Source organism: Pseudorasbora parva, chromosome 1 (assembly GCF_024679245.1).
Source record: "Pseudorasbora parva isolate DD20220531a chromosome 1, ASM2467924v1, whole genome shotgun sequence".
Lineage (NCBI taxonomy): Eukaryota > Metazoa > Chordata > Actinopteri > Cypriniformes > Gobionidae > Pseudorasbora > Pseudorasbora parva.
In genome coordinates this window covers 39,613,208-39,640,448 of record NC_090172.1, presented here as the reverse complement: position 1 = coordinate 39,640,448, position 27,241 = coordinate 39,613,208, and the positions used below count along the sequence as shown (strand labels likewise).

At 38.7% G+C, this 27,241-nt stretch overlaps 1 protein-coding gene across 3 annotated transcripts; it reads left to right on the top strand.

Annotated features, from left to right (window-relative positions):
- Positions 1-336: 336 nt before the first annotated feature.
- On the top strand, positions 337-25,506 carry esrp2 (epithelial splicing regulatory protein 2). 3 transcript variants are annotated; one of them, XM_067440407.1, is made up of 17 exons: positions 338-494; positions 657-809; positions 1,301-1,429; positions 13,250-13,363; positions 13,672-13,786; positions 13,949-14,044; positions 14,175-14,229; positions 14,479-14,589; positions 14,852-14,984; positions 17,619-17,661; positions 18,119-18,420; positions 18,755-18,985; positions 19,079-19,277; positions 19,809-20,007; positions 21,189-21,372; positions 23,319-23,420; positions 24,225-24,363. In XM_067440407.1, the coding sequence occupies exons 2-16, from the start codon at positions 678-680 to the stop codon at positions 23,403-23,405; spliced, it is 2,130 nt and encodes a 709-aa protein (XP_067296508.1). In that variant the 5' UTR covers positions 338-494; positions 657-677; the 3' UTR covers positions 23,406-23,420; positions 24,225-24,363. The 3 variants fall into 3 exon arrangements, with proteins under 3 accessions (XP_067296507.1, XP_067296508.1, XP_067296506.1); XM_067440406.1 differs by lacking the exon at positions 23,319-23,420 and having other exon boundaries at positions 337-494; positions 14,482-14,589; positions 24,225-25,506; XM_067440405.1 differs by lacking the exon at positions 23,319-23,420 and having other exon boundaries at positions 24,225-25,506.
- Positions 25,507-27,241: the final 1,735 nt, after the last annotated feature.

Below are 27,241 nucleotides of genomic sequence, written 5' to 3'. Positions count from 1 at the left end.
CATATCAGTTTGTATCATTTCACATCAGGCTATTTCAAGGCGTTTTTTTATTTTAACGTAAAACTTGTTCAAAACATTGAGCGCATTAAAAAAAAAGAATGTATTTAAAAGAAAAACAGAAAAAAATGTAGATAAGCTGAGCAGAGCAACACTGTTATATATCCTAGGTGTGCAGCAAAACAAGAGAGAGTGAATTCTGATCTTATCTCCCACTTCCTAGCACATATAAACCAATCCGAGCGGGTTACATAGGTTTCGTGGCAATACGCCCCGCCCTCACCTTTACAAACCACCCAATCGACGCGCTCCCCCGGGAGATTGACTCCACACCGGGAGGCCGAACCAAAACCAGGTAACCAAGAAAAAACGAGACAGCGAGAAAAGCCTTCAGGGCTTGTTATGGGGTTAGCGTGAGACGAACCAGGGCTTTTTTCTGCCTTCTTTACCAGTCAAACCAGTAACTCTGGATAGAGAGCACACAAGTACAGCAACAGGTAGAGTCTCGTGCCGCACTCTCTCTCGTGTCCTTCTCTTGGAGTAATCTTCTGTCCTTCCTCGTGTACTTCAATTGAATTTCTATTTCTTTTGTTTGCTTCTCTTGGAGAAAGGTGAACCCTCGTGTTACTGTTTTATTTGATCTTTGCTCTTAATTGTAGTTTTTACCCTTGTGGTCCCTGATGGCTTCGCACAGTGATACTCTGGTGGTGTTCTTTGGGGCAACAGCTGGTGCAAATGGGGGTAAACTGGGGTCGGATGAAAGGGAATTAATTCTCTTGGTGTGGCAAATTGTGGATCTACATGAGAATAAGGTACGGACCTTTTGACACTGATGTAAGGTCTCTAACTATAAACTACCACAATGTGCTAGTATTAGAAACCACCTTGACAGCTGACATTCACCAACAAGGTGCGCTTTCAGAGTGTTAAATGCGGTAAATTGTGATTTACTTTAATATTCATCAGTGGTTTCTATTTTACAACTTTATTATAATGCGGTCTTTTTGAGCCGCGAGAGACGAAAGCCTGCCTTTTTTGGTGCATGTCATCGCCTGTAGGTCAGTAACCCTGCCGTGTCTGCTTTGCATTCACACAAACACACTGCTGAAAATGAGATATCAACATCTTCGCTGTAGTGACTCGGTATCAAACCACCGAGCTGCCGACCTAGACAGCATTGGCGCGTGGAGAACATTGAACATTGCGTTGGTGTTCTCGGCGGCCAGGTGTAAGGGCGTGCCAATGACACAACCCGCTAAAGTTGCTTTGAGAGGCCGGTTGAAAGAGATGATGTTGTTAACAGGTGGGCAAACTTCAGCGGACTCTAGTGCAGCCGGACAGTGTGGATCTGTCGGAGCAGTGCAAGGAGGAGACCGGGCTCACGACGGAGGAGCTGTGCAAGGCCGAGCCACTGGAGAGCGTCTTGCAGCAGGTGAGAGACACCTTCACGCAGTCTGGTGCTTTGTCTTTATGCAATGTTTATGTATATCATGGCCTTTCAAACTGATGTTTAGGAATGTCTTAGACAGGATGTCTTGGACTTAAACTAAAAATCACTACACAATATAATTTTAGTAGGCCAAGATAAGTCTTTGGAATTGCACACATGATTCTAGCATTTGGTTTGTTTTTTAAATGGCTGTGTGTGTGTGTGTGTGTGTGTGTGTGTGTGTGTGTGTGTGTGTGGTTTGGGTGTGGGAAGGAAGGCACAGACGCTCTGCTCTAGGTGAGTGTGCAGGTCTAGTCTTGTTGTAGACTGGTGTGTTCAGCATCTGGAAGACAGAATGTTTAATTGCCAATGCATCCACCTGAGAGCCATATGTGTCCAGAGAGAGGATAAAGTGAAATTAAATTAATAGAATTAGAAAGATTCAGTAAGCAATTCCTCCTTTTCTTCTGCTCTCCATGTTGGGCTAGTTTATTAAGCAGTTATGGGTTGCTCCTGAGTTTTGCACATTTGTTTTGACAAAAGGCGGATGTCGCCAAACGTGTTTCTCAACCATGACGCAGAGAGAATTTGTTTGTACTCTAAACCTGTTCCCACCCCCACTGTTTCATAATGAACACCTTGTCATTACTGTCCCACAGAAAGGTGTTTAGAGCTCAATGTGAGACTAGACGATTATTGGAATTTACATATTGTATTATTTTATCAAGGTACAAATGATTGATATTAAAACTCACATTTTTATTACATACCTTTTGTTACATTCAGGTGGTGGCATTTGCATGTTATCTTATTTCAGTTGTAGCCTATCCCCAAGGGGCTCTGTAAATATTAACCAGTGAAATCAATTTCTCCCTGTCCCTAACTACATTTCAGAGAGAGAGAAGGATATAGAGAGAAAGACAGACACTATCAAACCATTTGTTTGGTTAAGGTTTTTGCTTTTCATGTTTTGTCCTTTCAAATTCAATGGCAATAAATACACCCACTTCCATCTGAGGCCTACACCATGAAGCCAGTTTAGGTGGATAGCCAGGTATGTTTCAGTGTAGTTTATGCCAACCCTGGGTTTTAGGCACCATGACAGTGGCTCTGCTTTAAGCCGTGTTTATCAGCATAGTAACTTGTGCTCCACAGCTGACTTGCTCCAGGGCAGGTTATGTTCTAGGTAAGAGATCTTAAACAAAAATTAGACTGTGAGCGAAGTGACACATCTCTGATGCAATAAAGACAATAGCCCAGATTCTCTTGCTCCAAATTAAAGGTCATAATAAAATGTTTTTTATACAAAATATAGTTTTGTAGGATTTAAGGATTTTATTATAATTATTTTATGATTTATGTGTTATGTATTTAATTATTATATCTCAAATCCATTAAACATGAGCAATTTATCAAACAGTTATCATTAAAGGGGGGGTGGAATGCTGTTTCATGCATACTGCGCTTTTTACACTGTTAAGGACTTGGATTCCCATCCTAAACATAGACAAAGTTTCAAAAACTAATGTTGGACGTTTGATGGAGTATTTCTGTGTCAAAAATACTCCTTCCGGTTTCTCACAAGTTTCTGAGAGTTTTTTTCCGAGTATGGGTTGGCTTGACGTCAACAGAGCGGAAGGTCCTTGTATGGGCCGTACGGGCTCTTCTCCCGGTAGGGTGACTTGAGGCGAGAGAGCAAATGCACGCCCCATCAACAATGCTCTCAGCTGCAGATCCACTCATCCATGAACACTTATGTCGTTATAGTCCGCGTTGCACTCCACTTTATTCCTATGGGTGACATGAAGCGACTTCAACTCTTCAGCACAGCATTCCGGGAAGGCAGCACCGCATTTGAGCCTATATTTCTTTTATAAATATAATAAAACTAAAGACTTTTCGGAGACATGAATGATGCAATACTACTCTATAGGTACTCAAGTTTGACTGAAACTGAGTGTTTCACCCCCGTTTAAACATTTAGGTAAGAATATAGCTTTCAAGAAATGTAATGCAATGTAAAATTAAATTGCATAGTCTATTCATTTTTTATATAATATATAGGTCCTTCTAAAAAAAATTGCATATTGTGATAGTTCATTATTTTCCATAATGTAATGATAAAAATTAAATTTTCATATATTTTAGATTCATTGCACACCAACTGAAATATTTCAGGTCTTTTATTATTTTAATACTGATGATTTTGGCATACAGCTCATGATAACCCAAAATCTCAAAAAATTAGCATATTTCATCCAACCAATAAAATAAGTGTTTTTAATACAAAAAAGTCAACCTTCAAATAATTGTTCAGTTATGCACTCAATACTTGGTCGGGAATCCTTTTGCAGAAATGACTGCTTCAATGCGGCGTGGCATGGAGGCGATCAGCCTGTGGCACTGCTGAGGTGTTATGAAGGCCCAGGATGCTTCGATAGCGGCCTTAAGCTCATCCAGAGTGTTGGGTCTTGCATCTCTCAACTTTCTCTTCACAGTATCCCACAGATTCTCTACGGGGTTCAGGTCAGGAGAGTTGGCAGGCCAATTGAGCACAGTAATACCATGGTCAGTAAACCATTTACCAGTGGTTTTGGCACTGTGAGCAGGTGCCAGGTCGTGCTGAAAAACGAAATCTTCATCTCCATAAAGCTTTTCAGCAGATGGAAGCATGAAGTGCTCCAAAATCTCCTGATAGCTAGATGCATTGACCCTGCCCTTGATAAAACACAGTGGACCAACACCAGCAGCTGAAATGGCACCCCAGACCATCACTGACTGTGGGTACTTGACACTGGACTTCAGGCATTTTGGCAGTTCCTTCTCCCCAGTCTTCCTCCAGACTCTGGCACCTTGATTTCCGAATGACATGCAAAATTTGCTTTCATCTGAAAAAAGTAATTTGGCCCACCGAGCAACAGTCCAGTGCTGCTTCTCTGTAGCCCAAAAGGGGCTTGACCTGGGGAATGCGGCACCTGTAGCCCATTTCCTGCACACGCCTGTCCACGGTGGCTCTGGATGTTTCTACTCCAGACTCAGTCCACTGCTTCCACAGGTCCCCCAAGGTCTGGAATCGGTCCTTCTCCACAATCTTCCTCAGGGTCCGGTCACCTCTTCTCGATGTGCAGCATTTTTGCCACACTTTTTCCTTCCCACAGACTTCCCACTGAGGTGCCTTGATACAGCACTCTGGGAACAGCCTATTCATTCAGAAATTTCTTTCTGTGTCTTACCCTCTCGCTTGAGGGTGTCAATGATGGCCTTCTGGACAGCAGTCAGGTCGGCGGTCTTACCCATGATTGCGGTTTTGAGTAATGAACCAGGCTGGGAGTTTTTAAAAGCCTCAGGAATCTTTTGCAGGTGTTTAGAGTTAATTAGTTAATTCAGATGATTAGGTTAATAGCTCGTTTAGAGAACCTTTTCATGATATGCTAATTTTTTGAGATAGGAATTTTGGGTTTTCATGAGCTGTATGCCAAAATCATCAGTATTAAAACAATAAAGGACCTGAAATATTTCAGTGGAGTGGAATGAATCTAAAATATATGAAAGTTTAATTTTTATCATTACATTATGGAAAATAATTAACTTTTTTACGATATGGACATTTTTTGAAAAGGACCTATGTATGTATGTATGTATGTGTGTGTGTGTGTGTGTGTGTGTGTGTGTGTGTGTATATATATATATATATACAGTCTTGTTCAAAATAATAGCAGTACAATGTGACTAACCAGAATAATCAAGGTTTTTCGTATTTTTTTTATTGCTACGTGGCAAACAAGTTACCAGTAGGTTCAGTAGATTCTCAGAAAACAAACAAGACCCAGCATTCATGATATGCACGCTCTTAAGGCTGTGCAATTGGGCAATTAGTTGAAAGGGGTGTGTTCAAAAAAATAGCAGTGTCTACCTTTGACTGTACAAACTCAAAACTATTTTGTACAAACATTATTTTTTCTGGGATTTAGCAATCCTGTGAATCACTAAACTAATATTTAGTTGTATGACCACAGTTTTTTAAAACTGCTTGACATCTGTGTGGCATGGAGTCAACCAACTTGTGGCACCTCTCAGCTGTTATTCCACTCCATGATTCTTTAACAACATTCCACAATTCATTCACATTTCTTGGTTTTGCTTCAGAAACAGCATTTTTGATACCACCCCACAAGTTCTCAATTGGATTAAGGTCTGGAGATTGGGCTGGCCACTCCATAACATTAATTTTGTTGGTTTGGAACCAAGACTTTGCCCGTTTACTAGTGTGTTTTGGGTCATTGTCTTGTTGAAACAACCGTTTCAAGGGCATGTCCTCTTCAGCATAGGGCAACATGACCTCTTCAAGTATTTTAACATATGCAAACTGATCCATGATCCCTGGTATGCGATAAATAGGCCCAACACCATAGTAGGAGAAACATGCCCATATCATGATGCTTGCACCTCCATGCTTCACTGTCTTCACTGTGTACTGTGGCTTGAATTCAGAGTTTGGGGGTCGTCTCACAAACTGCCTGTGGCCCTTGGACCCAAAAAGAACAATTTTACTCTCATCAGTCCACAAAATGTTCCTCCATTTCTCTTTAGGCCAGTTGATGTGTTCTTTGGCAAATTGTAACCTCTTCTGCACATGCCTTTTTTTTAACAGAGGGACTTTGCGGGGGATTCTTGAAAATAGATTAGCTTCACACAGACGTCTTCTAACTGTCACAGTACTTACAGGTAACTCCAGACTGTCTTTGATCATCCTGGAGGTGATCATTGGCTGAGCCTTTGCCATTCTGGTTATTCTTCTATCCATTTTGATGGTTGTCTTCCGTTTTCTTCCACGTCTCTCTGGTTTTGCTCTCCATTTTAAGGCATTGGAGATCATTTTAGCTGAACAGCCTATCATTTTTTGCACCTCTTTATAGGTTTTCCCCTCTCTAATCAACTTTTTAATCAAAGTACGCTGTTCTTCTGAACAATGTCTTGAACGACCAATTTTCCTCAGCTTTCAAATGCATGTTCAACAAGTGTTGGCTTCATCCTTAAATAGGGGCCACCTGATTCACACCTGTTTCTTCACAAAATTGATGACCTCAGTGATTGAATGCCACACTGCTATTTTTTTGAACACACCCCTTTCAACTAATTGCCCAATTGCACAGCCTTAAGAGCGTGCATATCATGAATGCTGGGTCTCATTTGTTTTCTGAGAATCTACTGAACCTACTGGTAACTTGTTTGCCACGTAGCAATAAAAAATATACTAAAAACCTTGATTATTCTGGTTAGTCACATTGTACTGCTATTATTTTGAACAAGACTGTATATATATATATAATATATATATATATATATATATATATATATATATATATATATATATATATAATATACACACACACACAATTATTATTTAAACTTCAAATTAGAGCACTCCATGAAGTTATTTCATAGCCTTTTGCTCTTAACTCTTAAGCATCAAGCATGTGCTTTTTTAAATTTTTTATTCATAACTATCTTCATAACTCAGTTGTCAACTTGAAGCAGGTCTGTGCTGTGAAAATATATTTACATACTGTGACGTATATCATTTAGGAAAATCTCTCTCTCTCTCTACACAGTACACGTGTTATATTGTCACCATAATGTACTAAACGTCATACCCAGCCCTATAAGAAATAGTGAGGTGTTTGGGAAAGGGCTGACAGAGTCTTACTTGGATATGGCAGTCCAATGAGGACCTTAGTCTCTTGTCTACAGTGAAAGAAAGATTCCAAGAAAAATCCCTTATTTATTGAATTCTAACACAACTAACTTCCCTGTCTCACTGTGTGACTCACCTGTTGATAAAATCGGTCCTCATCAACAGTGTCTGGGTTGGGAAATCTGTATTTGTAAGGCTTTAGTGTGGCTCATCCTATCTTACTAACAGACTTAAGTCAAACCTGTTTTTCTGAGCTTTAGTGGCTGATCTGTGCTGTTTGTGCTTAGATACGGTATCCAGAGTGAAACGAAACATTTATAGCTGCTGGCACTCTTTGGATGAGTCGCTTTGGCTTTGCACCTGCTTTTAGACGCTAATGCTATGGGAATGTGTGGCGTTAACACATCTGTGTGTGTATATATTATATTATATTATATTATATGATATATTATATTATATTATATTATATTATATTATATTATATTATATTATATTATATTATATTATATTATATTATATTATATTATATTATATTATATTATATTATATTATATTATATTATATTATATTATATTATATTAAAGGGTTAGTTCACCCAAAAATGAAATTTATGTCACTAGTACTGACTCACCCCAATGTTGTTCCACACCCTTAAGACCTCCGTTCATCTTCGGAATAAAACATAAATAAAAAACATTTTAAAAAACATCATCAAAGTAGTCCATGTGTGACATCAGTTGGTTAATTAGAATCTCTTGAATCATTGAAAATACATTTTGGTCCAAAAATAACACAAACTACAACTTTATTCATCATCAGTCTTCTCTTCCGCATTTGTTTTCAAACCTCAAATAAAGATTCAAAGAGTCATGAATCAGCGGATTGATTGATGATTCGGATTGCCAATGATAGTGATTTCAGCAGTTTGACACTCAATCTGAATCATGAATCAATCTGCTAATTCATGACAGTTTGAATCTTTATTTGAGGTTTGAAAACAAATGCGGAAGACAAGACAATGCTGAATAAAGTCATAGCTTTTGCTATTTTTGGACCAAAATGTATTTTCGATGCTTCGAGATTTTAATCAACTAACTGATGTCCCACATGGACTACTTTGATGATGTTTTTATTCCCATTCTGGACATGGGCACTATAGTGTGCCTACACTTAGATACGCAGTCTAACTAAATATAAAATATCTTAAACTGTGTTCTGAAGATGAACAGAGATCTTAGGGGTGTGGAACAACATTAGGGTGAGTCATTTATGACACAAATTTCATTTTTGGGTGACCTAACCCTTTAATATTTATATTTATTTTTGGGTGTGAGGAAGAGAAGATTTTAAGCAGATTCAAATTGTTACAATGACATCGGGAGTGTTTGTGGGAGAAAAGGATCTTGGGTGTGTTTAAGAGACAGAGGGTGTGTTAGAAAGTTTGCGTGTTATTCTCTGAGCTTGCTGAGAAAGCACATCAGGTTGGCAGGAGCATGTCAGTACCTGTGTGTGATGAGCCGAGAGCTTTATTACTCTACAGACTGTCAATGCTCATGGACGATTCTAGGAAATGCCTCTGTGAAAGGATGAGTGACACATTCATCCATTCTTTTATTCAGCCTCAGAGTTGAAAGAACAGACCACCCATCAGTGAAATAGTCATTTATAGACATGAATCAAATGGGTTTTGAGTCTCATGTTTTTACAGCATTGTATAAAGTAAGTACGGAATGGATTAAGTGAAAACCGGTTGTATGCGATTGTTGCTTAAACATCCTGGTAGTTCACCCGGTATATCCTGTTACTTTATCTAACAACGCACCCACTTCACTTTATCCTGTGCACACATGGTGAGTTCCACTCAAAATAAGCCTCAGTATGCATATCCTACTAACTTAGTACTGCCACTCAGTTTAAGTGTTCTATTCCTGTGCATCTAATGTTCCTAATGTTCCTCTATATCTTAATTTCAAATTTATTTAGTCATATTTTATAATATATAATTTATTTAAATTGCAAGCTCAGTGTTTGATAAACATAAAGCCATTCTACCACTCTAAAGTTTAGGGTCAGTTATCCAGATTTTTTTCTTCTTCTTTCTAAATGATAAATTAGAATTTTTCACTAAATTCATAATTTTTCAACTATTTTTGATGATGATTATGATGATTTGAAATGATTCTTGAACATTAAATCAGCATATTAGAATGATTTCTGAAGGATCATGTGACACTGAAGACTGGAGCAATGATGCAAGAAAATTAGCTTTGGGATCACGGGAATGAAATACTAAAATAGATTTCTTCATTATTTTTGTTGTTTTTATTTTTGATCAAATAAATGCAGCCTTGATAAGCATAAGAGACCTGGTAAGCATAAGATAAGAGAGCGAAAAAAAACTTTCTGACCTCAAACCTTTGAACGGTAGTATATGAAAGAAAGATTTTCTGTGGATAGCCCTTTGGTGTACGTGAGTGACTAATGGATATACAATCCACAGATTTCAGAATCCTGTGGTCATAAGTGTCTAATTACAGTAAATTTAATTACCATTATAAGTGCACTTTACGGACAGAACACACTTTCATAGAGGGATTGTTTCTCACGTGCATTTTGAATGACATTTGCATAGGACCTTTCAGTTCCATTTGCAGACAGACAAGACAGACAGACAAGGATTGATCTTCATGCTAAAGATCAACTCTCACTGACATCATGGCAGAGGAGAATGAAACTGAAACTCAGATCAAGTTTAAATACCATTTTTATCTCATTCTAACCACATTAATTTTCTCAGTGCCAGAGAGGCTTGTTTTTTACTTATCCTGGTTTCTGCTTATGTATCATCATTGTTTTGATTGCACTGTTTTTTGCATTTTCCACAAACAAAAAAACATTCTGCCAGTGAAATGAAACCCTTCGTATCTTGCATTTCCCTGGAGTTTGATCTCCTCTTGTTTGTAGACACAGGGTGTGTTTTAGCAGTGTTTGTGTTGTAGAAATTAGGTTTGCACTTAATTTATTGCAGTTGCTAATTTGTGCAAGGTGGGGTTGTATGCGTTCACTGTATACAACTAAAGCGTTCCTTGAGATTACTTAAAATGAGATGTAAAGCTCTTGAATTATACTTTTGGAATTGTCGGGTATTTACAAAAGTCTTGAAAGTTAAGCCCTTAATGACTAACTGAAGCATCGTGTTATGGTGAGGTATGAAGATGGACAGGTTCTGTTAGTTGAGAGCTTTACTGCTCTAGAATTCTCTAAAAATCCTAGCTTGTACATTTGTCAGGTTTTGTTAAATTATCTTTTTTAAACTATTTTTGTTTATGTTGTGTCAACCATGTCTTTGCTGCTTTTACTTTTTTTGCTTTTGGGTAAAGGCAATGTTGGACTGTGTTAGTATTGCTGGCCTAAATGATATGAAAATCTTGCCATAAAGTTTCCATCTGTTCTCTTATTGAATGCCAGAGGCTGACAAACACTGTATTGGTTCGTCCCTGCTCTGTTGTAATTCATTATGGAATTGCTGTAATAACATTTGATGGTGCAAAGAAATTAAATGCATTAATAACTTCAATATTTTGCATGTATTGCATTTTATTTATTTAGTTTATAATTTGTTACCTTAATTATATATTTACAAGGCCATGTTGTAAAGTGTGCACCGTTTTTAAGCATGTTATCAATTTCACCTAATATCTTCATTATTACCTTATCAGCTCTTTGAATCAATAACCGTTTATTGAAACCTGGCGACTGCCAGTCCCACCTACTGACCGGAAAATGAGGGCTTTAAAACTATAGTGAGCCAAATGAACAAACCCGTTTGTGCTTTTAAAAACATAAATGGGAAGAGCGCAATGTGTCGAGATTTGATTTTAAAAGTTGAACTTTTAACTTGATACAGTGTTTCGGTCAAAGACATTTGTTAAAACTACCTTTTCTTTTTTTCATCACCACTAAGTGGAAAATATGCTCTCATGCTGATCTAGGATCAGTTTTCAACATAATAATAGCAAATTGAACTCTTATTGAATAACCTAAAACAGCTCTTTAAAATGCATTATTCTTTCATTTGACTTGAAACACATTCTGCATTGACTTTTCTCTTTTCTATGTTTCTTCTACATGAAGTACTCAAATCAGTTGTCATACCATAGTTGTTGGTTTGCCTGTACTGCTCTTGACTATTGCAGAGATTGATGCGTTTACTAAACATGTAATGTCTCATTATAGACTCGATGTTTTTGGTAAACACAGGTGAATGTGGGAGCCCCTATAGCTGGGAATGAGCAGGTGGTGTGCTTAAGAGCAGGATAAATGCTCTGCATTTGTTTTGTCATCTATCTCCCTGGTCACGCAAAATACTTCATCTGAAATGACTGCCATAGTTTACTTCCTGTATTTCACTAAACCAGTCTGACCAGCTGCTTAATCTAGAAAACAAGCACATGCATGCACACGCACGCGCACACTGAGCAGCATGTGCACATATTACAACATACTGTGGGTGTCCTCTGTGCTGCCCTTGACATTGTAGTAGAAAGTTCAGAAGTTTCAGTTTATGGAATTTTTTTTCACCTTTTATGTCTGTTAATCCAATGATATTTAACAAGAAAATAATAATAATAATAAACTAATAATACATTTTTCATACTCATAGTGTCTCCTGTGATTGCCTGTATCTTTGGTTTGAAGGGAATATTAATATTTTTTTTAATATAAAGCTGTTCATTTAAGAATATAAAGTTTGGGCTTGGTAAGATTTTATGGGTGTACTGTACAAGAGCGATTGCTGGGTATGAAATCCGAATTTTAGAAAAAAATGGCAAAGATTTACTAACTTAAGTGCACTTTACTAAAAGCCTTGAAGGGTTAGTTCACTTAAAAATGGCTCTCAAATTCTGTCATTTTTGACGATTTTACTGTCATTTACTCAGCTATGTCACCCAAAAGGCTTTCACTCCTCTTTGTAACCCAAATGAAGGTCTTTTTAACAAAATCTGAGCTAGTTCTGTACTCTCCTTAGATGGCTACATAAATACCACTTTGATTTATTTCAAAATATTCATAAAGAGATTGTAAATGTAATCCATATGAGTTGAGTAGTTTAGTCCAAAATTACTAAAGGGACAATTGCTTTATATGATGAAAATATTTAATTTAGGATTTTATTCACATATAAATATTGATTGTGTAAGAACAAACCTCTTTGGTTCTTGCATGTCAGGCGAACATGCTTGATGAATTGTTTATATGTGAATAAAAGCCTGAATCCAATCTGTTCATCATATGTAGTGATTGTGTCTCTTCAGAAAAATCGGACTAAACCGCTCAATTCAAATGGATTAGTTTTACGATCTCTTCATCTATTTGACAAAGTGGTAGTTGCATAGCTGTCAATGATGGGACAGAAATCACTCAGATTTACTTTAATTTGTGTTCGGAAGATGAACAAAAGTCTTGTTTGGAACAACATGAAGGTGAGTAGTTGACAGTTTTCATTTTTGGGTGAACTATCCCTTTAAGGAACTATAGCTTCAGAATGGTAATGGATTCATATTTGTTGTGGTCTGATTTTTGTTGTTGTAAACAAACACAGTGCAGAGTGAAAAGTTTCACGTTTTCTCATTATTAGACCCATAATGCTTCTGAGCATGAGATTTAACCGTGAGAAACAAAGATAAAACTACTGTTATTGTGAAATATTATTTGACTATATTTTCAAGGAAATGTATGTTTTAAAATGTAATTTATTTCTATGGCAAAGCTGAATTTTCAGCATCATTACAGCACAGTCTCCAGTGTCACGATCTGACAGAAATCAGTCTAATATGCTGATTTAATGCTCAAGAAACATCTCATTAGCCACGTTCAAAACAATTCTGCTACTTATTATTTTTGTGGAAAGCAGATTTTTTTTTTTTCCTAAATAAAAGATTTAGGAAATAAATAAAAGATTTATTTATTAAAAAAAACTTGCTGACTCCAAACTTGAACAGTGTAGATCTAAAGGGAAATGAAACTAATGCCTACAGTCTAATGCTGTGGTGTTTTAGATATCAGAAATAATCCGTTTTTCTTTCTCAATTCTGCCTCTTTTTAACTGCTTTTATTTCTGTCTCTAGTTTCATCAGTTGGTGTCATCTGAACTAAAGTCTCTGGGCAGAAGCTCCTACACACTTTGTGTGGACGGACCACTTCTTATCCGACAGGTGCTGCACCCTGAGGCCTCCAAAAAGGTAATTCGCAAATAGCCTTCATCCTTGAATTTGTTTTTACCAAAAAGGAAAAGGGTGTGTATATGTGTGTTTCTGACATTTCTAAATTAGCTGTCAGTTTGTGATATAATCTGCTTAGCACCAACATGTTATAATCTTCACAGGAATGTTATGCTCATCCAGAGGACATTAAAGCAATCCAAGTCTATTCTGTCTTATTCCTTTCCCCTCTTCTTTACTGTTCTCTCTTCTGCCCTTCCCTCAGGCTCTTCCTAAACATATTTTCCTACCGGTATCCCTCTAATTTGCCTTTGTTTGTTTTGCTGTAGAATCTGGTCCTGCCCGAGTGCTTCTACACGTTTGTGGACTTGAAGAAAGAGTTTCACAAATGCTGCCCCAATGCAGGCCCTGTCAAAGATCTCAATCTGCCCTCCATGCTGGACTGTATCCTGCATATGTTTTAGATTTAAAAAATCTTCAAATGTCATTTGTTAATCAACAGGAAGAATGTACTCACATTTAATATTTTATATTACTAGTTTTAATAGGAATATGTACATTTATGAATGTGCATATGTCATGTATGTGCCTTGACACTGTTGTCAGACGTGTGTATTCCAGCGGTGGTGGAGCAGGAGGCTGGACTGAGGGAGGTGAAGAACATGGTTCTGATAATTCTGCACCTCCTAGCTGAGCCTTACAGTGAGTCATGCAGCGTAGTGGATTGATCTGTACCCTTTATATATTGAGAACTTGTTACGTATTTCACATTTGGTGTGTATAACTGACCATGTTGCTTGCAGTCTCATAATTGAACTTTTTTTCTTTGTAGATCACAAATTCTCTGCTTTTGAAACTGTAAACTACAAGTTTGAATCTGGAGCGTGGTATGTACTCGTCGTGGTCTGATTTTTTTTTGTTGTAAAAAAAAATGAAAATACACTATTTTGTTATACATTTCGATAAATATTGTTTGTGTGAGTAGTTTCCCTTTTACTCCTGCTGACCAAAAAGAGTTGATGATTTTGACCATATGTTTCAAAATGCATCTGGAGTTTTATCTCATTATTAGACCCATAATTATGCTTCTGAGCATGAGGTTTACCCGTGTGTCTGCATATGTGCACTTTTTCCAGCAGTAAGACAGAAGCTGTGGACAGCGAGACGGTCATCAGAGCTCGTGGGTTGCCATGGCAGTCGTCTGATCAGGACATCGCTCGCTTCTTCAAGGGTCTCAACATTGCCAAGTGAGATTACAGCTCAGCGTGACACTGAAACACACACTCACAATGACACTGAGCATGCACTTAGAAAAGACCCTTTAGTACACATTAACAGTGTAATGCAAAACTCGGTAAGACTTTGAAGGCAAATCCAGCCAAATGTCACATCAGGACTTTTACTAGTGAAAAAGTAGGTTTATGTGAAATGTCAAAGCTGATTTCTCATAATGAGCAAACTAGTTTTTAAATGTTGCATCTCTGCTTTTCTTTGATTTGTGTGTATCAGAGGTGGCGTTGCACTGTGTTTAAATGCTCAGGGCCGGAGGAACGGGGAAGCTCTGGTGCGCTTCATAAACTCTGAACACAGAGACATGGCACTGGATCGACATAAACACCACATGGGCAACAGATACATTGAAGTAAGTTCACCTTCTTTACAGCATCTGAACCGTGAGCTTTTGTTGTACTCCGGTCAGCTGTTCTAATATGTGTGGTTCCAATCTCTGTCTCACTTTAGTCTGAGATACTAATTCTTCTATATTAAATTCACACTAGGTATGTGAGAGCTATTTATACTATGGTCTGTCTGAATACTCTATTCTGATTGGCTGGAAGGTGTGCATTAAAGGAAGTGTATGTAAGATTGTGGCCAAAATCACTGGTACTGCAATCACTGTCTGTCAACTCAGGTTTAAACCAGAGTTCACGATTAACTCTGAAGCAATCACAGAGTCCATTTGATCCATTTCTCGCTAGAGAGAGGGCACAATTCACTTCTCTTCTGAAGATTGAGAGATCGTTTTGATAATTATCATGAAATGTTTACAAGGCAAGAATAAACCCTGCTGCTGCAGCGAAAGTTTGAGAAGGCAGCTGACAAAATATCTGACTATATTAATGCATGATGTGAATCAAATAAATATGCCTAATAATTATAGGTTCACAAAGAGCTCAATTAAATGTTGTTTAAAAGAATTATGAATGCATGTTTTATATTAATATTAATATTTGTCTACTTGTCAATTAATATAATAATTATATGAATACATTATATTAATTCAGAGTAATTATAATTTGTATACTATAAATAAGTAATTAGCGCCAAAGGAAGAGCAAAGGGAAAACCCTTTGTCTCTAAGGGTTTTTTTCACTATAAACTGCAAATTTGGAAGGAGAGATACAGGGTGTGTGGCTTTACTGCATCTTTACTTGCAGCTGATTGATCCAGTTTGAGTTTGCGATCTCTAACTCAGAGTAAAATCTGCTCCAGAGCAGGTTAGCCGTGAAGTTACCATGGTGATGAACACCGCAAAAACCAATCCACCTTCTTGATCCTGAAAAACAGTTTGCTCAAACTAATCTCGAACTTACCGGGGTAACAACTGAAACCAGCTTTGTGCAACAGACCAGAGGACTGCAACAACAGCTTTTAAATGACAATATCCTGGCCAGACTACTGTTGTCAGTGATATAAGTATTTGAAATTGACATGATTTCTTAATGTCTAGTGACATATCAGGGCCATTTTATGATTAATTGTAATAAATGTTTTGCATAAAATTCCTTTTAAAATCGTTTAATGCACAGGTAGTTTCAAGCTTTATATTAATGCAGTTTTCATTTAAGTGCACACACACTTAACACACATGCAGGGATCAGAGATGACTCTGCGGCTGCGCGTGCACAAACATTCAGGAGCACAGAAACTTGTAAACGCTGCCCTAGTTAAAGACCTGGGTGTTGCATTAGACAGCAACATGTCTTAAGAAAATCATTTTTCATATATTACAAGAACAGCCTTCCACCTCAGAAACATCACTGAACAGCAACATGTTATCATTTTCTGATGCAGAAAAGTTAGTTCATGCATTCATGACCTCTGGACTGGATGTCTGTAATGCACTAGGTAGTTGTCCAGCATCCTCAATAAAAAAAGCTAGTTAGTCCAAAATGCAGATGTGTATTGTGAAAAATTCTATACAAATAATTGTGAATTCAGATGGAAAGTTGAATCAACATGGTCGATTTGACAATGCGGTTGTCTGTTTTTTCCCCCCTCTTATTTTAGCTATAATTTATTGTTTTTTTTGCAACAAAGCTTTAGAGGGAATGAATTTAGACATTCCTGGTAAACTCTAGAGAAAGAAGCATCTCTAAATTAATCCTCAAACAACTCCAAAACATGGAGAAAACTAGCCTGGATGCCAGCCGAACTCAGCCCCGCCCACAACATTTGAGCTCGGGCGGTTCGGTCTGGACTCGATCCATAGAGGAGCAATTATGCCCGAACAGAAACTGTTCGGACCAATGAAATCATCAGGGCAGGCTTTAGACGATGATGGACAGATGATAAACAGTAACGTAATCATGCACGTCATCAAAGGCGCTTGGATTGTATTTGTTCAAATCCTAAATGGAGAGCTTGTTCGTATATGCGTTCACCTTGACAATTTCTCTCTGAAATGATCATGATCATCCATGCATGTTGGTAAGTGCTCTGTGTATCCTTAAATTCTTTCTTCTTTTTTTTTACAACACCGGCAAAGATCGTTTATTCCAGCGAGCGTGCAGACAGGGTTGCCAAGTTTTTACAACAAAACGCGCTAACTACTAGCCCTTTTCGGGGAGGTTCTCCGGAACCTTTGGGTGATAAAATGTGTGTTATTTTGGCAAGGTTGCCTGCTAAAATTTGCATTCATGGGTCTATATATCACATAATAGTCGCTTCAACCCGCGGACATAGAAAACATGCCGCGGAAAAAAACGTGGACTTGGCAACACAGAGCAATTGAGCTCTGTTGACATTTGACAACTATCGTAAGGCATCGCTTCGTTGCTCTGATTGGTTGTAGGTCTATCCAACTGATGTCTTTCCTGGTTCGTTTGAAACACGCCCCATAATCTCAGCCCAGTGGAGCAGTTTCAGACCCATATTCTGACTAGAATTGAGTATGACCACATCAGGCTAGGAGAACATGGAGAAAGTGTAGTATAGATAATAATTAAGGTTGTGCAGCCCACACCTATGATGTTCTGTATTTATTTTGTTTCAGGTTTATAAAGCAACTGGGGAGGAATTTCTGAAGATTGCAGGAGGTGAGACATTTACATGAAGCCTTCAGTTGTAATATGAGCAGACACTTAGCATTTGTAGAGTAAATCTCTATCCGTTATTCCCGTGTGTGTGTGTGTGTGTTTGTGCCCTCCTCCCCTGTGGGAATGAAAGGCTCTTTGTGAGTCTCTTTCCCTCGCTGACTCATGTTGGGCAGGTAGAGGGGGAAACTCTACTCCTCTTCCCTCCTGCCCCCCTATCTGGCCAGGCCACAGAGAAAGAGAGCCGTTCATTCCCTCAGGGAGGAAGATGGGTCAGCAGCTTCTGAAAAGCCTCACACTGCCCTCACACACAGCAGGTGTAAAAGTACAGCGGCCCGCCGAGATATCATTACAGTGCGTGTTGATGTGTCTGCTGAAAGCTTTTAAAGCAGCTGAGAGTATCTCTGACATTCTGTAACCACTCATCACATTAAATGTAAAAATGTCACTTTTTTGACAGGCACGTCCAATGAGGTAGCTCAGTTCCTTTCTAAGGAAAACCAGGTGATAATCCGAATGCGTGGGCTTCCGTTCACTGCTACTCCTCAGGATGTTCTGGGCTTCCTGGGCCCGGAGAGCCCTGTGACTGATGGGATGGAGGGGCTTCTGTTTGTGAAGTACCCAGATGGACGTCCCACTGGCGACGCATTTGTTCTTTTTGCTTGTGAGGAATATGCCCAGAATGCCCTGAAGAAGCACAAACAGATCCTGGGCAAGAGATACATCGAGCTGTTCCGTAGTACTGCAGCTGAGGTCCAGCAGGTGTGGTTTTATTTAAACCTTAGAGAACCCTTTGCTTTTTAAGATAATGTATTGTTTTTTAATACCATTTAATAAAAAAATAATGGAAATTAAATAGCTTAGATAACAGTTGAAAAAAGGACTTAATTAGTAAAGGATATAAGCTGTGGCAGTTATGTAGGTCCAACAAAGAACAAGCCCCCAACAAAGAACAAAACTGCAGTAATACATGTCAGTGGGTCAGGATTAATACTGAGGATTAATCAGACCAAAAAACCCACCAAACTGACTTTGTGTAGGAATACTAGACCAAAATCTGATAAACATCTGACCTTCGTTTGTATTTTTAAACTAGGTGTTGAATCGCTACATGTCCACTCCACTGATCTCCACCCTTCCTCCTCCTCCAATGGTATCTATGCCTGTGTTAGCAACGCCACCCTTCATCACCACTGGCAACACACGAGACTGCATCCGACTGAGGGGTCTGCCATACACCGCTGCCATCGAGGACATCCTGGAGTTTATGGGGGAACACACCATTGATATCAAACCACATGGAGTGCACATGGTCCTTAACCAGCAGGTGACTTAATTAGGAACTTAATGAAACAAAATCATCAGGTACTATGACTCTTTGACCCACTTTTTTTTTTTTTCTCTCTCTCCATCTTCCTAGGGTCGACCCTCCGGTGATGCCTTCATTCAGATGAAATCAGCTGACCGTGCGTTTATGGTGGCTCAGAAGTGCCACAAGAAAATGATGAAGGATCGTTATGTGGAGGTGTTCCAGTGCTCCACTGAGGAGATGAGCTTTGTGCTGATGGGGGGCACGCTTAACCGCAGCGGCCTGTCACCGCCTCCTTGCAAATTGCCTTGTAAGAGATTGTCTTAAAGGAAGCTTTCATTTTAAAGAGCATTTTTTTTTTTGTTTAATGCTTGTAGATGAACTGCTCTGTTCATTTGGATAGTATTTATCCTGAGCCAGAAGCTGTAATCAGTTCCTGTTTAAAGATGCTGATCTGTGTGCAGTGTTCCAGTTAGTTTGAGATTAAATTTCATCTTATTTGCAAGAAAGCAGCACGATCACCTCTTTCATTGATCTAAAGGTGCAACATTTTGGCATTTAGAAAGAGCAAGCCTGTAGCAGCACTAAAGGAAGGGCTGTTAACTAAGTGATTTGATCTGATTGTTTGACCTTGGCTTCAGAATGGGCTGTATGTGCTCTCACCACATTAGTAGAGACTGTAATTGTTCCTGTGCCATAGGAGCTAAGTATACATGCCATTCACACACTTGTGCAAAGTCAGCCGTGTGTGTATGAGAGAGATCTACACACTGCCTTAGTCGAAACAACTTTTTAATTGATTTATTTATATCTATAAAGTGCTTTTTCTTGTCCCGCTCAGGTCTTTCTCCACCAACATATGCTGCATTTCCTGCAACTCCAACTATGCTTCCCACTGACGCAGCATTGTATCAGCCCCCCCTGCTGGCCACTCCAAGAACTCCACAGGCCCCAACACACAACCCTGCACATGCTTTAGCCTACTATTCTCCACAGCTTTACATGAACATGAACATGAGCTACACCACCTACTACCCGAGGTACAAGACAAAAATATACCTTTACCATTCGTGGCACATAGTTAAAGTAAAAGTCACTGTGCACTTTATTTGTTAAACCAAGTCATATATTGTACTGTATCATAGCATTTCTCACACTTTTATTTGTATTTATTTATATGTATAGTAGTAGTAATAATCACAAGCAAGTAATATATACTACTATTGTAGTATAGGTGTCAAAATATTTTTTATAAAATAAACGCAGCCTTAAAGGTGCACTATGTAGTATTTTTGCAGTAAAATATCCAAAAACCACTAGGCCAGTGTTATATATTTTGTTCAGTTGAGTACTTACAATATCCCAAATGTTTCCAACTATTTGTAAATTGTGAGAAAATTGCTATTTTAACCAAGGACCGGGGACGTGTCAGCATAGCGTCTGAGGAAGTCGCCTGTCAATTACGTCAAATCTGCGTTACCCTCGGTGTCGCCTTTTATTTGGCAGGAGCGCTTTACTCTTAGCAGTGTGAACAAGTGAACGCACGGAGTAACGTCATAACATAATTTTCAACACACTTAAATGTGTCTAATATGATAAACAGAGCTGCATTACCTCATAATCATAACCGGAAGAGCGGAAATACTGCAGGCGCCCGACGACTGTGTCGTGTCCCGTCATAATAAAAGTCCCGGTGCTCGTGAGGCGGGTATTTGTTTAACAATCGCTCCAGCGGCCATGTTCAGCTCCTCAACACTCTGTCCTGCTCTGTTTTACACTACAGTAACGTTAATAACCGCATACATGAACGTGATTTCTGCCCGTGTCCTATTTTCCACCGGATGTGAGGTGAAGACCATATGTCCCAAGATGCTGCGCTCAAACTTTGCATCATCAAACTACGCCTTTATTTTTGAATAGGCGCCCTCCAGTGGACAGAAAGTTGCATAGTGCACCTTAAACATAATAGACTTAACCTGACCCCAAACTTTTGAACGGTAGTGTAGTTCATTTGTCAAATTTTACAATTTAACAGTTGCCAAGCAACTTCAACCATTAACATGAAATTTGGTAATACAGGCATCAATCAATAGTTTCTCCAGTCGGAATTTAAATTATTTATTTGTATGCCATTTTATATATATGTAATTAGTTTTATTTAAAAATGAATAATTTTTCATGATTTAATACCTTTTCTTTCCTCCCTCACACTGTTGAATAGTCCACCGGTCTCTCCTTCCACGGTGAGTTATTTTGCAGCCCCGCCGGGTTCAGTAGCGGCAGCTGTGGCCGCCCAGTCCTCCCCTGCCCTCCTCCCCCCTCAGCCCGGAGCACTGGTGCGAATGCAGGGCCTGCCGTACAACGCCGGGGTCAAAGACATCCTCAGCTTCTTTCAGGGATATCAGGTAACTCTTCATTCCACTACTCACTCATTCATTCATTTAGGTTCTCAAGTTCAAAAACAAGTTTTAAAAAAAAGTTGGGTTTCCCCAGCAGTGCACCTCTCAGACTTTATCAGGACCCTGCTTCTATTGGATAAGCAGCATAGATTTTAAGACATTTCTATATTGTAGTGTTGTTTAGCGTAGTGTTGTTTAGCATAGTGTTTTATGATGAATCATTGTGTACATTTTGTCCTCTCATTAGCTGACACCCTATTAGGCGGAGACTTCAGAGGACCGTATGACACCTGCACTCAGAGAAGGAGGGAAGGGGGTTATACAGACAGAGGGATGGTTAGGTGAAAAAGAGTGCTGCTTTGTTTTGGGCACGGGTCTGTGTGTGCTCTCTCTCACAGTGTATTAATGTATAGCCGTGAAGATTTTCCAAATGTTATAGTTTTTCATACTTTGTGGTGGGGATGGTACAACTGTCTTCAGCATGCAGCGTACCCGCTCTCTCCTCTAAAGCGTGTGACACTGAGCTGTGTGTGTACTGTAGCGGTGTGCGTGTTACACTGCTCACAAAGCGTAGCACAGTGGCGTGTGTGAAATGCTGAGTTCAGGTTTGACTCCTGGCTGAACCAATGAAATGAATCTGAACCCAGTCCACCCTCCAAGTGTGCTTTTAACCTCTGATACAAAATACACACTATAGGACTTTGTGTGCGGGAAGTGTTTCTTTTTTGGCAGGTGGTCTGCACCCCCTCTCCCCTCTGTCTTTCTATAGTGCATTCATGCTTAACATCTCATATGCAACCCTGTATGATGCATACTTTTCTTTTTTTTATCTGCAGTGGAGTGTATTTTGGGTGGTGTGTTGAATATGTTTGGGCATAAACTTGTCACTTCTTCGGTTATGAGTGATAAGGCATTGCACTTCAGACCTGTGTTTGAATGAGGAGTCTTTGAAGTAAACTGTAATACTTTAATTTTTCTTTAATGAATACTTCAGTATCCCAGTACTCTTTCCTGCATTTACATTTAGTTTTTACCTTTTCAAACATACTGTAGACTTAGGGGTGTGAAATAATATATGTGCTCTGACAATGATTTAATTCTTCATAAATGAGATCACTAGTTTATTATATAGTTTTGATCACCGGTCTGAAATCCACTAAAATGTCCCACATTCTTTAAAGATTTTATAAAGATTTTTATAAAAATAGTTTAGAAAAGTTTTCAATGTTAAATGCTGTTCTTTTGACCTTTTTATTCATCAGAATCCTGAAAAAAGAATAACAGCTTCCACAAAAATATTAAGCAGCAAAAAGAGTTTTCAATGTTGAAGATACGCTTTCGAAACAAAACGAAAAATTCTGGTATTACACACACTCACGCGCGCACACACACGTGCGCATGTTTGTCAAAGGTTTGGGGTGGTAAGATTTTTGTAATGTTGAAAGCAGTCTCTTATGCTCAAGAAGGCTGCATTTATTTGATCAAAAATACAGTATAAAGTAATATTGTGAAATATTACAATATAAATTCACTATTTTTAAATGTTGCAACAATGAATTTTGAACAGAATTTCTCCAGTCTTCCGTGTCACATGAGGCTTCAGAAATCATTCTGGGATATGATGATTTGGGGTTCAAGAAACATTCGATATATTATCAATGTTGAATACAGTTGTGCTGCTTAATAGTTTCGTTCAGGATAGTTTTGAATATATAAAGCTCAAAATAAATCTTTTGGAACTCTATAAATGTCTGTCACCTTTCTAAATGTGTAAAAAAAACAATGAATCTCTGTAATTTCATTATTTTTTTTATTGCCATGTCAGTGCACATCTTTTGACACCCTAAAGTAGAATTGCATACTGCTCTACCGTCAGCTGTACTTGAAGACGGTAGATTGTTGTGAGTGTAACGTGAGGCCTGTGGCACTGACTGTGGCTCGTTGTGCTGTAGTATGCGCCTGAAGACTACAGCAGCTTGGTTGGAGTGAGTGAGCAGGGCCGGAGTCTGATTCAGCCTAAAGAGTGGCTCTGTCTGTAAGGGCAGCCCCTCCAGGTAAGCTCCCATGATGCCCCTGTGACCTGAACCCGTTGCTTCTGCATGGACTAATACGCTAACTCCTCCCCTCACTGCCACTTCTCTGGGTTGACCTCCAATCAGTAATGCAGTCCAGTAATACTCTTCTCTTTTCATCTGTTTTTGCATCTGTGTAAATTGAATCTTTACTCTCTGCTTCATGCATAATTTAGCCCCAGTATGCTTTAAATTATCTGTGTGCTGCAGTTTTAAGAAGCTTGTTGTAATAATGCTCTTTCTCCGATGTGACTTATTGGTTTGGGGTTTGAATGTCTTGTTCGTGTAGCATCATTATTGTTCTTAACTTGCTGCAAGTTTCCAGCCTTTATAAGGGTTTCCTAAGGAATGCCTAAGTATATACTCTTACTTCTTTTCTGCTGAATTGATTGACTTTAAGATGGCATAAATTCTGAGTGTGAAGGGTTTATGCAAAAGTGCTTAAATGGTGTTTAATCCAAACTCAAATCTGGTTTCTCTCTATAGAGCTGTGTATGTGCATGTGGAGGGATCGCACCACTGCTGAAATATACATGTACTGTAGTTGCTAAAAGTGATGTCTCGTCAAGGAAAATTACTTCTTCTCCCTTTAATTTGTACAATAAGTTGTGCGTGCCAAATTGTGCTGACAATTTTACAAAGTCCAAGAAATTGTGAACCAATGCAATTATTCATAAAATAAAACTTGTAGCTGTAGTTTGCCTTTCCCCTCTTGACATCACTTTTGACCACTACTACATAGACTGTACATGTGTACTTACTTTTTTAATGTTGTTTTTGTTGTAGCTCCAGGCGGACTCTGTGCTTGTGCTGTACAACTGGAGTGGTCAGCGTAGTGGGGAGGCACTGGTGACCTTTCCCAGTGAGAAGACAGCGAGACGTGCTGTAGCCGAATGCTCCAATCTTCCCTTCTCTGGCCACCCCATCCGCCTGGCTTGCTGCGAGTGACCACACACAGACCGTCTGACAGCTACATCCACCAAGCGAGGACTGCACTTCACCTGTCTCACCCCATTCTCCATCATTACCTGTCTTTTGGCTTTTCAGACAGTTGCCCCGTTATTCCTGACACAAAGTAGTAGTTTAGGAGGGGACCTGACGCAGAAGCACTGTATATATGTTTATATACACACAAGCTAAACATCTCAGTAGCACTGCCTCACTGCTTGTGTATGTTTGTGAGCAAAAATGAGATCAATAGCATGCATCCTAAACTTTACTGTCTTTTGATTGTCTAGAGCTCTTCTATCCTAACTCAAGACCTTAAAGCCAACTTCTAAACCTGGCCAGCCATCATTTTATGGAACGAGATCGTCCTGTTGGGCAGTCCAGTTAGGCACTAGAGAAACAAAATGCAATGCAATACTTATTGCCTTTATAGATAAAGGAATGTTCTAAAGTGCAGTGAGTTTGCAAAAAGCCAAATATGTGCTTTAAAATACTGTAAGACCGTAATGCTGCACATAGGGTTAAAAAGGGCATGATGGTTTTCCCAGTGTACCACTGGATTGACACAACCTTCAGACGTATTCCTTATTTAATAGAGATCAGACCAAGTATGTACTTCATAAACTGATTTTTAGTTTAATCCATTCGAAAAGTGAACATTTTTATTTAAAGTAAAAGATGAGTTGTTTATGTGCTCTACATGCTTCACTGCTCATTCTTTAAAGGAATTGAAATGATAGAGGTGTGTATTCTGTTGCCCCCAGTCTGACCCAACGAGAGATTGTGCAGACTGAACTATGCTGTGCTGTGGTCTTACCTTGTTTTGGACTTTGCAATGTTTTGAAATTGTTGTCTACATCAGTTTTTTTTAACTCATGGCAGGCTGCTTGAATCATGAGTTTTTTTTTTTTTTAATATATATATATATTTCATGACTGCATTACCTGGAGTGCAATACAGGCTGAACAAAATGTCACACCTCTCTAGTGAAAGAAGGGGCATTTTTCCCTAAAATGTATGAAATGTGTGTGTATGTATGTGTAAATGTGACTCTTATATGCAACAAATAAATTGATATTGCTCTGACATCCGCATGTCAAAGTGGTAACATGAAATGTTTTGCACCAGCTTTATGTGATTGTTTACATCTACACCATGAAGACGATTTGGATGTAGAGCCAGGTTTGTTTCAGTTTAGTTTGCGATAATCCTGGTATTTATGCACCATGAAATTGGTTTGAATTTTAGCTGTATTCATTGTCATAGTAACTCCGTCACAGTCACTTCCTGTTTGTACTCCAAATTAAAGGTCTATAATTATTTAAGTGCTCTAATAATTTTGTATGATTTCGATATGTAATTGGTATACCCTTAATCCATTACGCATGTACAATTTTAGTTGATCAGTTGTTAAGTACTTAATTTAAATGAATATACAAAAACAATATAGTTGTCCTCTTGCTGTAATAATTTTTTCAATAATTTTTCAATCTCTTAATATCCTGCAGAAGATTGAAGTAAATCAGCGTTTAACTGATCTACAGCATGTGATTGGCTGTTCACAACTGATGTCACCTAAACTCTGGATGGATCAAAGCCTGAGTTGACAGAAAGTTTGTAAAAAGACAAATATATGCTTTAAAATAGAGAAAGTTACTGATCAGTGCCATGGTACCAACAAAGCCTGATTGGTTTGGTTTTGTCAACTCAACTAATCATGTAACCCTGAGTTTGTTCAACTGCCATCATGGTGTGGGCCTCAGTTTTGAGACCACAATAGATGTGATGGAGCATAATGTTTTAAGAGCTTGCTGATAGTACTGGGGATCCAAAGCATTTAATGCTTTGTAGGTAATAAGCAGGATTTTAAAATGTATACAGTGTTGACAGAACTCTCAAGTTGGACCAGCTGCAGTTTATTAAGCGAGCAGGGCAAACACCCAGAGCATTACAATAATCTAGCCTTGAGGCCATGAATGCATTAACTATTCTGCATTTGTACTGTAATTTAGATATATGTTTAAGATGGTAGAATGCAGTTGTACAGATTTTAGAAACATGGCTTTAAAGTGGAAGATTGGTATCAGAAAGCACATCCAGGTTCCTAACTGACAACGAGTACCTGCCAGAGCAGCCATCAAGTGTTAGACAGTATTCTAGGTTACTACTTGTGGAGTTTTTTTTTTTTTGGTCCAATAATTCAGTTTTTTTTTATTAAGATGCAGGAAATGACTAGTCATTCATTTTTTTTTTATATCAGCTATGCATTCTCTTAATCTTGTGAATTGGTAAGTTTCATCAGGGCGGGAAGAGATATAAAGCTGAGTATCATCAGCATAACAGTGAAAACTACCACCATGCGTCCTAATGATATCTCCCAGTGGTAGCATGTACAGTGAGAAAAGCAATGATCCCACTGAACCTTGCAGGGCCGGCTCTAGCCATTTGGGTGCTCTAAGCACAAATGCTTGGCGATGCCCCTCCCCTCCCCTCCCCTCCCCTCCCCTCCCCTCCACTCCCCAACCAACCACCCAACCAAAGAAATAACTACCATTCAGAATTTCCTAGTTAGGTTCTCTTTACTTCCAAAATAACTGCTACAAATGAATAATTGGAACTGAACAACATGAACACAGAAAGTTAAAAGTGCATTTTTTTTTAGCGCAAATAACAGTATACGTTTTTGTGAATCTCGGACACCAGAGGGAGACTGGCACAGAGATTCACCTTTTTCTCGACTAATTTGGTCTAGGCCTGTATTACTTTTGCATATTAACATGCTTTTAGAAATATTGTATTTGTTATTTTTACTAGTAGCCTATTGTGATGATTTTTTCACAACCCAGATTTTTGGT